This window comes from Salmo trutta, chromosome 17 (genome assembly GCF_901001165.1).
Source record: "Salmo trutta chromosome 17, fSalTru1.1, whole genome shotgun sequence".
Lineage (NCBI taxonomy): Eukaryota > Metazoa > Chordata > Actinopteri > Salmoniformes > Salmonidae > Salmo > Salmo trutta.
In genome coordinates, this window is record NC_042973.1 from 49076140 (window position 1) to 49089967 (window position 13828).

At 41.5% G+C, this 13828-nt stretch overlaps 1 protein-coding gene across 1 annotated transcript; it reads right to left on the reverse strand.

Annotated features, from left to right (window-relative positions):
* Positions 1-4498: 4498 nt before the first annotated feature.
* On the reverse strand, positions 4499-10973 carry LOC115151324 (neurotensin/neuromedin N). The gene is made up of 4 exons (XM_029695253.1): positions 10731-10973; positions 9548-9609; positions 7224-7436; positions 4499-4956 (listed from the first exon to the last, which is right to left on the reverse strand). The coding sequence occupies exons 1-4, from the start codon at positions 10789-10791 to the stop codon at positions 4810-4812; spliced, it is 483 nt and encodes a 160-aa protein (XP_029551113.1). The 5' UTR covers positions 10792-10973; the 3' UTR covers positions 4499-4809.
* Between the last annotated feature and the right edge of the window lie 2855 nt (positions 10974-13828).

Genomic DNA, 13828 nt, shown 5'->3' on the forward strand with positions numbered 1-13828 from the left:
TCAGACACGGCCCGTCCCCTTGTCCCTTTTGTGGTGAGTTTAGTAATGGCGCCCATATGAGGGCCTAATTACCGGCTCGGCGGGCCCCGCAACAAAGTCGCTCTTGTTATGCCATCATCCAATTCACACAATCAGATTTAGCAAAAAGGGAACTAATCTCATTCCTTCACATGCCATTACCTTGATCTGAGAACCTTGTGCCTGTTCTACAGACAGACAGGATTTGCTGTGTCCCCATCCAGATGAGAGAATGATTTTCATTTAGCGAGAGAGCGAGAGTGAGAGAGAGAGAGAGACTCACGAACTAAAGAGGCTCCAGCAGGCAGGCAGTGCCCAGGCTCACACAGACAAGTCTTTAACTGTCAGTCTGCCTTCCGACTCTAAATTTGACCAGATTTGAAGAGGCGTACTTCGGGGCTGGACTTTGGCCAAAACAAAAAGCTAAATCTAAACATTACTGATGTATCCAGCAGATGCAGCAGGCTTTACTGATGTTGAATTTATTCACATAGCGTAGTGTGTCATCTGTTGTGTGGTAGAGTGGTAGGGGCTGTTGATGGTAAGGACACATTTTTAGAGTAAATCAAACCTTACTGGTTTTGATACTGTAAATTCTTTCACACAAATGTACTGGAAGGGAACACAACTTCTGTGATGGTAGGAATAATACCGTAAGAATTGAAAACAATTTGTTTTCTAAAATCCATTCTATTAATACTTTTTACTTACTCATTCGGTTTTTCCCCCTCATTCACTGGCTCAACAGCCAAGGTTCACAGTTACATTGTGTAATACTGCCATCTGTTGGCATGTGTGCATCCATACTATACAATTTGATTAATAGACGTGAACACTGTATGTAATCTATGTATCTAATGTATTGACATGTATGGGCAATCATCAACATTTGAGATACTTGTTGCTCCATATTGTGTTTCTGTAATTAGATAGCCACTACAGCTGTGCTTTTTTAATTTATCTAGACAAGTCATTTAAGAACAAATTCTTATTTTAAATGATGGCAGAACGACATATTTTTACCTTGTCAGTTCGGGGATTTGATCTTGCAACCCTTCAGTTACTAGTCCAACGCTCTAACCACTAGGCTACCTGCCACTTTAGTAATAAGAGAAAGAGAAAAGGGGAATATGGAGCAGAACAGGATGGGGAACATTTGAGAGTATCGCTCTTATTTCCTTAGAATTGAAAATCAAATTAATATATTTCTGTTAGTTCGCTGCATCTGAATGGAGTTTGAAAGATCGTGTGGCAATACAATTGTTTTATTTGAGACCAAAAAAATATTGAGCTTTTATTTGACAGTCGATTGAATTAATACAGTTCTCTCTCTCCCCTGGAAGCAAGGCCATCCTCGTTTAGGGATCATACTCTGGAGCTATTTCTTAGCCTATAGTTTTGTGAAATTAAGTTTTTATTGTTTACATTTTTTCTCCTTTTTATGACAGAGAGGACTGTTGCTATCTCCAACATGCATTACATTCAAAATAAACCAATCTACTGTGTGTCCCTCTGCTGTCTGGTTTTTATACAAACCTGTATGACCCACTCCACAGCAGTTATACTTGCTGGAAGGGCAACATAGACCCTCATTCACTGCCCAGAGAATAATAAAATACAAAACATTTCTATTTGTAATACTCATTTCGTGTGTCACTTATGGGATACGCCTAGGGGGGTTCTAAGCTTGAAGTATCCAATCACACAGCGTCATTTGGAGACAGACCGGTCGACTGGCAGCTTCATTAAATAGTACCCGCTAAAAACACCAGTCTCAACGTCAACAGTGACGAGGCGACTCTGGGATGCTGGCCTCCTAGGTAGAGTTGCAATGAAAAAGCCATATCTCAGACTGGCCTATAAAAAGAAAAGATTAAGACGGACAAAAGAACACAGACACTGGACAGAGGAACTCTACCTAGAAGGCCAGCATCCCAGAGTCGCCTCTTCACTGTTGACGTTGAGACTGGTGTTTTGTGGGTACTATTTAAGGAAGCTTCCAGTTGAGGACTTGTGAGGCGTCTGTTTCTCAAACTAGACACTCTCATGTACTTGCCCTCTTGCTCAGTTGTGCACTGTGGCCTCCCACTCCTCTTTCTATTCTGGTTAGAGACAGTTTGTGTTGTTCTGTGAAGGGAGTAGCACTCAGCTTTGTACGAGATCTTCAGTTTCTTGGCAATTTCTCGCATGGAATAGCCTTCATTCCTCAGAACAAGAATAGACTAATGAGTTTCAGAATGAAGTTCTTTGTTTCTGGCCATTTTGAGCCTGTAATCGAACCCACAAATGCCTATGCTTCAGATACTCAACTAGTCTAAGGGCCAGTTTTATTGCTTCTTTAATCAGAACAACAGTTTTCAGCTGTGCTAACATAATTGCAAAAGGGTTTTCTAATGATCATTTAGCCTTTTAAAATGATAAACTTGGATTAGCTAACACAACATGCCATTGGAACACAGGAGTGACAGTTGCTGATAATGGTCCTATGTAGATATTCCGTTAAGAATCAGCCATTTCCAGCTACAATAGTAATTTACAACATTAACAATGTCTACATTGTATTTCTGATAAATTTGGTGTTATTTTAATGGACAAACAATTTGCTTTTATTTCAAAAACAAGGACATTTGTAAGTGACCCAGAACTTTTGAACAGTAGTATATGTATATTGACGCAACACACTTTCACACTCTTTAACACTCTTCACATAAGCTGCTGCCACTCTGTTTATTATCTATCCTGATTGACATGTACATTTTACCTCATAGCCCTGCAAATTGATTCTCTACCGGTATTCCTTGTATAGTCTTGTTATTGTTATTTTATTGTGTTACTATTTGTTTTTTTATTTGTATATATTGTTCTTACTTTTTACCTCTGCATTGTTGGGAAAGGGCTTGTAAGTAGGCATTTCACGGTTGTATTCGGCGCATGCGACAAATAACTTTTATTTTATTTGATTCCCCCCACTCTGGACAGAGTAAGGGAACAAGGATTATCTCTTATCTTGGTAGCCCCTCGATGACCATGGAGGCCCTGGTTAGCAGAGATTATTCTCCTGCTTATGCTGTCCTGGGACCTGTCTATTGTGCTCTGTCTATTGTGCTCGAAGCAAATTTCTCAGCAATTTTGAGCCGCTGGAAAGCGTTGAAATATCTCTCCTTCAAGATGGGTTTGCTGATCGCCCTTACACGCACTGTCAGTCCACCATTTGTGCCTACAGTTTCCTCCAGGGTTATCCAATGTACTGTTGCTACCCAACCCCATCTTTATACCTAAGGTCAGTGGCAATTACAATTGTCTTGGCCTAGAGCTTTCAGCTTTCCACCCGCCACCATTTACTTCTACAGAAGAAGGGTGTCTCCACCATTTATGTTCAGTACGTGCTTTGTACATATACTTGGATGGAATGAGAGCATGGCGCAAGAGTGACCAACTCTTCCTGGGTGCCCCCCTGCCAGGGTAGGCCCCTCTCTAATCTACGGCTGTCCCATTGAATAGTGGAGGCTATTATATTGACTTATAATAGCAAGGGTTTACAGCCCCCTGAGGGCTCATTTCAACAGAGGTATGGCTATCTCTTGGGCACTGTTCAAAGGCATCTCTTTACAAGAGATTTGCAAGGTGGTATTTGGGCCACCCCTCATACTTTATTGAGGTTTTACCGACTGGACGTCACTGCACCTTCATTGGTGCATACTGTCCTCAGCGTTGGATCCTCTGAGGGCTGATGCTGTTGGAACTACTCTGGCTTCGGAAAGCATGTCTGCGTTACGGGAGTTGGCCATATTCCATAAGTGACACATCAAAATATTAGAAATAGAACTTTGAGTTACTTGCTTAACCCCGGTTATATGAGAATACGAGTGAGATGCGTCACCGCTTTTCCCTGCTCGCAAGAGCGCAAGGATGCTCGAGAATGACCAGTTGGCTGGTGAGTGGCTCCCTTTATGGAGGAGAGGGGCTCACCTCATTCACCACTCGACCAGTCTGTCTCCAACAGACGCTGTGTGATTGGATACTTCACGCTTGTGACACGCCCCTAGGAGTATCCCATAAGTGACATATCTCACTCTTATTCTCATAGAAATGTATTCTTATTCCAGTATGTCATTGCTATCAAAATGTGAAAGGGGATCTCAAGAGCCAATTTACCTAGCCTTACCGTTGATGCACTGATTTTAGGTATTATATTGCTTTTAACATTAATTAAAGAGGCTATACAAAACATTTGCCTCACGTATTTCACACAGTAGCTATCATCCTGATATTTAATAAAATTCACCACCACTTGGAAATATCTAGATCAGTGTTTCTCAAGCTCTGGCTCGTGGGACGTTGCTGACTGGTCCCTGAGATGGTTTAAAGGTGACTAGAAAGGGAACCAGTGATGTAATGCTTGCTCTCATTTTGATGTGTGTTATCATAAACAGCTAGTTTTGAAAAAAAGACTTGTCACATCTCAGTGGTTTTGAAATATGTATTGTTTAATCACATTGGAAATAAAATAAATGTATTGTGCCGTGAACAAAAATAAGAAATATAAAGCCTCTCAAAAGATACACATTTGCTTACTGCTTTTGTTTGCTTTTATTTACATTAGTCCTCGCTTTATGGAGTAGGAGTAGGCCTAGTATGTTAGTAGAGACCTATAGTGATGGACACAGGATTGAGATATCATCTGTATCGGCAGGACGCCGAGGAAACAAATAATAATGCGACAACAGAGAGCACATATGGTCACATATCCACAGAATGTATAGTGTCTTTCTTTCTCTTCCTGGGGGTGGGTCAGTAAAATGTACTCCGCTTCAATATGTACGGCCTCCGAGCTTTGGTGTTTTTCACCTGCCTCTTAAAAATATACGGTGATTTCCTTTTGAGCGGGTTGTCACTGTTTTGATCGCCGTCTAAGTTCTCTCGTGAGTCGTCAAGCACCTGTAAAGAAAGACAGAATAAGCCACTCCTGAGACTCTTCTGTGGTGCATAATGTCATGAAAACAAATGTATTCCTTAAACATTGACCTAAAAAACAAACACAATATATGAAGTGAGCTGATATAAAAGATACCAGAAATGTTCCATACACACAAAAAGCTTATTTCTCTCAAATTTTGTGCATAAATTTGTTTACATCCCTGTCAGTGAGCATTTCTGCTTTGACAAGATAATCCATTCACCTGACAGGTGTGGCATATCAATAATCTGATTAAACAGCATGATCATTACACAGGTGCACCTTGTGCTGGGGACAATGAAAGGCCACTCTTAATTGTGAAGTTTTGTCACACAACACAATGCCACAGATGTCTCAAGTTTTGAGGGAGAGTGTAATTGGCATGATGACTGCAGGAATGTCCACCAGAGCTGTTGCCAGATAATGTTATGTTAATTTCTCTACCATAAACCACCTCCAATGTCATTTTAGAGAATTTGGCAGTACATCCAACTGGCCTCACAACTGCAGACCATGTGTATGGTGTAATTTTCTGATGTCAACGTTGTGAACATAGTGCCCCATGGTGGCGGTGTGGTTATGGTATGGTCAGGCAAAAGCTACGGACGCCGAACATAATGACAGTGACAAGATCCTGAGGCCCATAGATAAGGGCCTAATTAATTTATTTCAATTGACTGATTTAGTCATATGAACTGTAACTCAGTAAAATCTTTGAAATTGTTGCATGTTGCGTTTTATATTTTTGTTCAGTACATGTTCCATATATAGCACACTATGCAGCTGTGTGTTAGACCTAGATCAATCAGATCCAGCGTTAACCGCTGATGTTTTGGCAGTGTCAGAGGTATAACTGCATTTGAGCTGTGAAATCGGTGAGCAGCTGCTCTTGATCATTGTCATGAAACCACACCTGTCCCACTCGCATTAGGTACTAGCGGGGCAAACAGTGCCCCTCTGTCTTTGTATGTGTAGCCCATGTATCTGATGCTGTCTGGCCAAAAAGAGTATGACATGTCACATTATTTTTTTTACCAGAATGAGAATGTGGCTATATCGAAATAATATTGAGGTGTTGATTACATCTCACATTCCAGTGTTCAGACTTGTAAACAAGGCTGCATTGGATTTCTCGTAATGTGACCCCGTGCAACTAATGGAAGTGTATTTATGCATTAGGTGTAATGACAGGGATCGCTTGTGGATTTGACAACTCTAACGCAGTTCCACCTCCGACACTGTGAAAAACAACTGCTATGACGATGTGGCTAAAGCATATCTGTTTAAATAGATAAATAGAGGTGCATTTAATGAGGTGTGTTTACCGTTGTAAGGAGCCTGGGATGGACTCTCACCAAGGGTGAGCGCGAGTGAGGGATATGTGTGTGGCCCTGTTTTTGTGTTTTTGTGTGGGTATGAGATGCTTGGAGTCAGCTAACACACCTGACTCCAACAATCAACTAATCATGATCTTCAGTTTAGAATGCAATTAGTTTAGTCAGCTGTACTTGCTAGGGACGGGGAAAAAGTCTGACACCACTCCGCCTCTGAGGAGGTGCCCATCCATGCTGTAGACTAAGGACTTGATACAATCAGATTCGCTTCAGCCAACATCCGCATAGCGGTTGTTTTGACGGTGTAGGAGGTGGAACTGCGTTAGAGTTGTCAAATCCACAAGTGGCTCCCGGCATTATAGCTAAAGCAGACATTGCCATTGGCTGCACTGAGTCGCATTAACAGAAATCCCATGCAGCCTTGTTTACAAGTTCAAACACTGGAATGTGAGATGTAATCTATCACCTCGATTCGGAAGACAGAAATCCTCATTATTTAGTTGAATGATTTTTTGATTTCAGCGTCATTATTTCTATATAGCCTACACTTTCTCATTCTGAATGTTAACACTTCATGAAAATGATAGCAAGAGCAGCTGCTCACCAATTTGACGGTGCCAACGCATTTCCAACTCCGCCAAAACATCTGCAATGCAGGTGTCTGCTATCGCCGGTTAACGCTTGATCTGATTGAATCTAGGCCCTTGAGTGCTTATCCCTGTGCGTGTTTACTGTGTTTGTGTTTGTGTGACTCACTTGAAATGTATATGTCTGCATGGCAGATTTTCTATTCAAATGTGAGAATTGCACTCCGTGCATCAGCATCTGTTTTTGTAGGTGTTGGTGTGTGCATCCTTTTCTGTGTGTCCCAGTGTATGTATGTATGCATGCATCCAAATATGGGTGTCCCTCACCTCTCGGGGCTGCAGCACTTTGCAGATCTGCTGTAGGTCTAGAAGCTTGTCCAGAGGCTCAGGAAGGGAGGCCAGTCTCTCCCACAGCTCCTCCTCAGGGTTATACTCCTCCTGTTCTCTCCACGACAGGCTGTTCATCAGGCTGTTCACCATCCTGCACACATTCACCAGGGACACACGCCAGTAGGGGGCGCCCTGCTTGCTCTGTTTCATCTAGGAGGAGCATATAAATAAATACTAGGACTACGACATACATAAAGACTTACATGTGTGTGTGCATATGTGTGCTTTGCCTTTGCACTCTCTCATGGATCAGTCAGATCTAACTAGCTTCAATCCTGCTGTATCATAATCTAGTTTGAGTGTGTGGTTTTGGATGGTGTGAGGCCCCTATCGGTGCCCGTTGGGGCCTCTGTGCGTGGGCCGACTTGTTAACACAGCACAGCCCAGACTCCCTCCCGGGTGTCACTCAGTCGTAAGGAACAGAAGATTGGTGCTTCTAAATCACTTTAAATCCCATCTCACCTATCATCTTTCCTTTATGGATGGCAAAGGACAACACTTTTATTTTCTGCATCTCCATTGTTGAGAGTTGTTACATATGGATTTGGAGGCCATGGGGGAGAAATGTCACAGAGTGGATTATTTTGTACTGAGCAGACTGAGGATAAACCACAGAAAGGACATCTTAGTTTGTTGGATACTCCTGTGAGTTCCTTCCAATATTGACATTTAGAAAACCCTACCGCCCTCAAATACAAATGAGCTCCTGTTTACTTCCAAATGAACAGTTTGTTAAGACACTGAGTGTTGAGACGAGAGGTAGGTACACTTTTAATTGTGCAGAAAGGTCACTTCACATTACATTTTGATGTAGCCCCTTCTTTCCCCAGTGTGTTCTCTCTCATTGTCAGTTAATTATTGAGGGACTGAGGGACGGAAAATAGTTTTTATGGAGCAGTCCAACAATGCCAGCATCCAGAGTAGAGGGACTAACTGCCATTTCAAGTAGCCCGTGTCCCCACTTCTATTGAATTGTCTGTCACTGGCTTGTCTCTCATGACAGCTCTGGGTGGTGAGATTAGTTACTGGCTAGATTTCTACATCAGACATTTTTAAGACAGTGACTACTGGTATATCCAGAATTTGGAAAAATGTAATTGATCTCACCTTACCAATTGATTTAGTCATCATTCTACGTTCTAAATCCATTATTTTCGATTAAGAAAATCAAGTGTTGGCATTCGCATGCAGCAGTTATAAATTGACCTGACAGATACTTCATGAAGTAACAAAACTGTTGTTTCACAGCCTGCAAACAAGTGTCATTGAAACAACAGTCAACCTATTCCAACATTAGGAAACGGATCCCCCACCTAACCATGTATGTTTATAATCTGTGTGTAAAAGAAAAAAGGAAAAGACAAAGCCACAAGTGTCTACTACAACACTGCCTCTCCAGTGTCTTCTAATCTAGAGCACTCTATCAGTCATCTGGTGATTTACGATTACAATCAGCCCCCCCAAGGAACCCTTGGAACATCATACGCGATAAATCACAGAGCTTATTTGTCATAGTCGTGTCTCAGTGTGTCCCTCTCATCTCCATTCATTTATCAGACAGAGTGGGGAGGAGGGAGTAGGGATTGAGAGAGAGTATGTGTTTGTGTGCGTGTCATGCATGCATGTGCTCATGTGCAAACGTATGTGTGTGTGTGTGTGTGCACGAGAATGTGGGTGTGTGTGTGTGTGCATGTGTGTGTTTTGGCCGCGCGGCGCTATGTTGCTGTCAGGACCATCTGAATGGTATTAGCTCAGGTAATCAGTCTCCAGGCTCCACTAGTTCCAGTTCTATTTTCTTCATTTCATCTTGCCTGTCTACGGACTATCTCGCACGATAAATGGTCATATAAAAAAAAGCAATTATGTTATACCTAAATGATTTCATTTTGAACCCTTTATAATTCCTGTGCATGAGTGTGTATGCGTGTGTGAGTTGAAAAGTGGTGAAGTGATTAGAAAAAGGGATTTTGAAAGCTTTATTGATTATTGATGGAACATTATGTTCATCTCAAAGACCGTATATCTTAACACTAACCCAGAAACCTGTGAAACTATGAACAAATAGAATCCATAATGAGCCAATTTAATTGAAACAAAAACCGGGAGAGAAAGAGGACATATCCAGGCTCCATAAAAGAGCACCTGCACTATGGGGGCACTAATTGCGCACGTGCACACACACACACACACACACACACACACACACACACACACACACACACCTCAGATCTGACAGGTGCACAGAGGAAGCAGCGCAGTACCTTTGAAGTGAAGAGACTGTTCAACAGCTCCTCCTCTATTGCCCGCTGTTCCTGATCAACATCTATCAGATAGACACAAAACAAGAGTTATAATACAGGTTTATTGTAGTACAGGTATAAAGGTATTAGACAGGTAGGTATATAATAACAAAAAATACAGCTCCAATTCTGAAGTAACCATTTCAGTAAAAACGTGGTTTCTATCACCTGGGTTTTTCTAGCATAGTCTACAACAGATTTATCCAACTTAATTTATCTGTTTTGTGGCAATTTAGCCCTCATAGACTATTCATTACGAGCTGCTTTAAAGACTCTTAACGTTCTGTTAGAGCCTGATCCATTAAACCTCGGCAAAAGGTATAGTAAAGCTCAAGCAAAAACAGCTCAAAGCCTTGCTAGACTTAACAAATGTTTTTACATTCCATTTCGGAGCGTGTCACAGAGTTCAGATAGCCAAATCTTGCTTAGATGTTGAACTTAATGTCGATTAGATGTTAAAATTGATGTTGAACTTGATTCAACTTGATGTTGAGTCAAATCACTTTTGCTCCTTAATAAGCCAGGAAGTCAAGGCTTTTTGGGGCGCCGCTAGATTGATTCACCCCTTTCCATCATCCACATCCCACAGCAACATCTATATAACAGTTTGTTTCTCTGACGGACATATGTGCTTAATAAGCTCAACCGAACAGTGTGATGTCTTGGAGCGCTTCAGTTGGCTGCCCCAGCACTAAAACACCTGAGTCACCTAGGCTAGGGCATTGATTAAACAATTAGACCCATACATTGTGCTGTGCTAGAACACAGGTATGCACACACCCCGTAGCTCTGCAGGTCTACCCTACTAGAGCTTTGCACAAGAGATATCTCAGAGCAGTTATGCCTTCTTGATAGTAATATGTGGGTAGTCAATGGATGTGAATAGATAAGATAAATATCTGGGTAATCAATGGATGTGAATAGATAAGATAACTAAAGTGTGTGTGTGGTGAAATCCACCTGTTGCAAAAGTATGTTTCAGATGAGAGTAATTCAGTTAGTCCCTCGTCTCTGGGACCATTTCCTGTTCTTTCAAGGTAAAATCCAACTTAATCAGTTGACAATGCAACCAAAATAATACCCAGTAAGGTTGCAAATGAATTAACATCAAAAGGAAAGTATGTGATAGGATGCCCGTGCTTACCTGAACATAATACGCCACACGTCAAACAGAGGAGAAGCACACACGCCAGCTGTGCCTGCATCTTCGTACAAATCCCACGCTCTGAATCCACCTAGCTAAGCAGGACCCAAGTCCATAGGGTTAGGGGTCAAATGCAGAAAGAGAGAGAAACAGAGAAGTCGGAGGTGGAGAATGAATGTACTCAGTCTGTCCTTGTCTTCTCTTCTTCCTGTCAGTGACAGTGTCTGCCTGTGTCCTCTTGGCTTTAGATAGAGTGAATGAAGTGAAGAGCAGTGGGCTTCATTCCCTCAGTATATAAGAGGTAGAATGATGTCACAGGACCACTCTCTCACCCCCCCTCTCTCTCATCCCTTCTCACCCTCTACCCACAAACCCCTGTGCTGTGTCATCATGACATCAGACATCACCCCCCATCACACATCAAGGTTTTGCGTCATACAACTTTTAGTTGGTTATTTACATGTATTTATTTATATTGATTACTTTAGAGTGGGTAGCTTGATTGTTTTGCTGATTTGTTTGTGGAGGCGAGTTGTGTGTATGAAGCTGAAGACCCCTGTCTCACTGGGATTCAGGGAACACACTCAGGGCTCTACAAATACTCTATGAACAAATGTATTTCTTGGTGTTTTAAGTCTAAGTGGTATCTCATCAAGCCTATAGATCTATGTGGTAAAATGAAAGTTGCATCACTCTTTTACCTTAGACCAAATGCTTTGAAGTAAGTATGGTTAGGAATAAGAACAGGTGTGATATGTCAACCTCAACTCAGTTAAGAAGCACATACATTAATAAATATGTAATGATTCATTAGATTTTTTTTTTTTAATTAACAGTTTTCTTGTAATAACTATTTTGTATAGATTAACAACTGCTATCGAAACCCAAACACTGATTTAATAGTCTAATTGTGCCATAGGCCATATCATCGTGCTGAAACTCCAGCTAGACAACACTCACAAGCAAATGATGGCCACATGCGCTCCCATTGCGCTTTCATATGCAGCCTACCCAAGCGGGAAAGAAATCTAATTAGACATGCTTAAATCATACTTCATTAATATATTTAAGTATATCTGTGATAAATATACTTAAGTATATTTAAAATGATCTAAATAGGAACAATTTTAAATACATTTAATGCAATTAGCATTTAAGTATATTAAATACATTTCAAATCACATAAATTGGGACACTTTTTTGTACTTAAGTATGTTTTTAGTAGAAAATTAAATATACAGTGCAATTGGAAAGTATTCAGACCCCTTGACTTTATCCACATTTTGTTACGTTACAGCCTTATTCTCCAATGGATTATATTGTTTTTGTCCCACTCATCAATCTACACACAATACCCCATATTGACAAAGCAAAAATAGGTTTGTAGAATTTTTTGCAAATTTATAAAAAAAAATATAAATGGAAATATTACATTTACATAAGTATTCAAAACCCTTTACTGAGGACTTTGTTGAAGCACCTTTTGTAGCGATTACAACCTTGAGTCTTCTAGTGTTTGACGAGACAAGCATGGTACACATGTATTTGGGTAGTTTCCCTCGTTCTTCTCTGCAGATCCTCTCAAGCTCTATCAGGTTGGATGTGGAGCGTCGCAGCACAGCTATTTCCAGGTCTCTCCAGAGATGTTCGACCGGGATCAAGTAAGGGGTTTCATCAGACCAGAGAATCTTGTTTCTCATGGTCTCAGAGTCCTTTAGGTGCCTTTTGGCAAACTCCAAGGGGTCTGTCATGTGCATTTAACTGAGGAGTGGCTTCCATCTGGCCACTCTACCACAAAGTCCTGATTGGCCTACCTGGCATGATGAGTCCTTGCTGTCCCCAGTCCACCAGTCCACCTGGCCATGCTGCTGCTCCAGTTTCAACTGTTTTGCCTGCGGCTATAGAACACTGACCTGTTCATCGGACAAGCTACCTGTCCCAGACCTGCTGTTTTCAACTCTCTAGAGACAGCAGGAGCGGTAGAGATACTCTCAATGATCGGCTATGAAAAGCCAACTGACGTTTACTCCTGAGGTGCTGACCTGTTGCACCCTCGACAACTACTGTGATTATTATTATTTGACCATGCTGGTCATTTATGAACATTTGAACATCTTGGCCATGTTCTGTTATAATCTCCACCCGGCACAGCCAGAAGGGGACTGGCCACCCCTCATAGTCTGGTTCCTCTCTAGGTTTCTTCCTAGGTTTTGGCCTTTCTAGGGAGTTTTTCCTAGCCTCTGTGCTTCTACACCTGCATTGCTTGCTGTTTGGGGTTTTAGGCTGGGTTTCTGTACAGCACTTTGAGATATCAGCTGATCTAAGAAGGGCTATATAAATACATTTGATTTGATTTGGTGGAGTGCTGCAGAGATGGTTGTCCTTCTGGAAGGTGCTCCCATCTCCACAGAGGAACTCTGGAGCTCTGTTAGAGTGACCATCATGTAGTTGGTCACCTCCCTGATAACGGCCAGCTTTAGGAAGAGTCTTGGTGTTTCCAAACTTCTTCCATTTAATAATCATGGTGGCCACTGTGTTCTTGGGAACCTTGAATGCTGCAGAAATGTTTTGGGACCCTTTCACGTTACTTTTCTTTTATTTATTTTAAGAATGTGAAATGTCAGAATAATAGTAGAGAGAATGATTTATTTCAGCTTTTATTTCTTTCATCACATTCCCAGTGGGTCAGAGTTTACATACACTCAACTCGTATTTGGTAGCATTGCCTTTAAATTACTTAACTTGGGTCAAACATTTCGGGTAGCCTTCCACAAGCTTCCCACAATAAGTTGGGTGAATTTTGGCCCATTCCTCCTGACAGAGCTGTTGTAACTGAGTCAGGTTTGTAGGCCTCCTTGCTCTCACACACACTTTTTCAGTTCTGCCCACAAATATTCTATAGGATTGAGGTCAGGGCTTTGTGATGGCCACTCCAATACCTTGACTTTGTTGTCCTTTAGCCATTTTGCCACAACTTTGGAAGTATGCTTGGGGTCATTGTCGATTTGGAAGACCCATTTGCAACCAAGCTTTCACTTCCTGACTGATGTCTTGAGATGTTGCTTCAATATATCCACAGAATATTCCTCCTCGTGATG

Coding starts and splice junctions, on each gene's coding strand:
- LOC115151324 (XM_029695253.1), bottom strand. CDS start 10,791: ATGCAGGCACAGCTGGCGTGTGTGCTTCTCCTCTGTTTGACGTGTGGC. Junction 9,610..10,730: donor GTGTGGCGTATTATGTTCAG/GTAAGCACGGGC, acceptor TCTATCTGATAG/ATGTTGATCAGGAACAGCGG. Junction 4,957..7,223: donor AAGTGCTGCAGCCCCGAGAG/GTGAGGGACACC, acceptor CTTTCTTTACAG/GTGCTTGACGACTCACGAGA.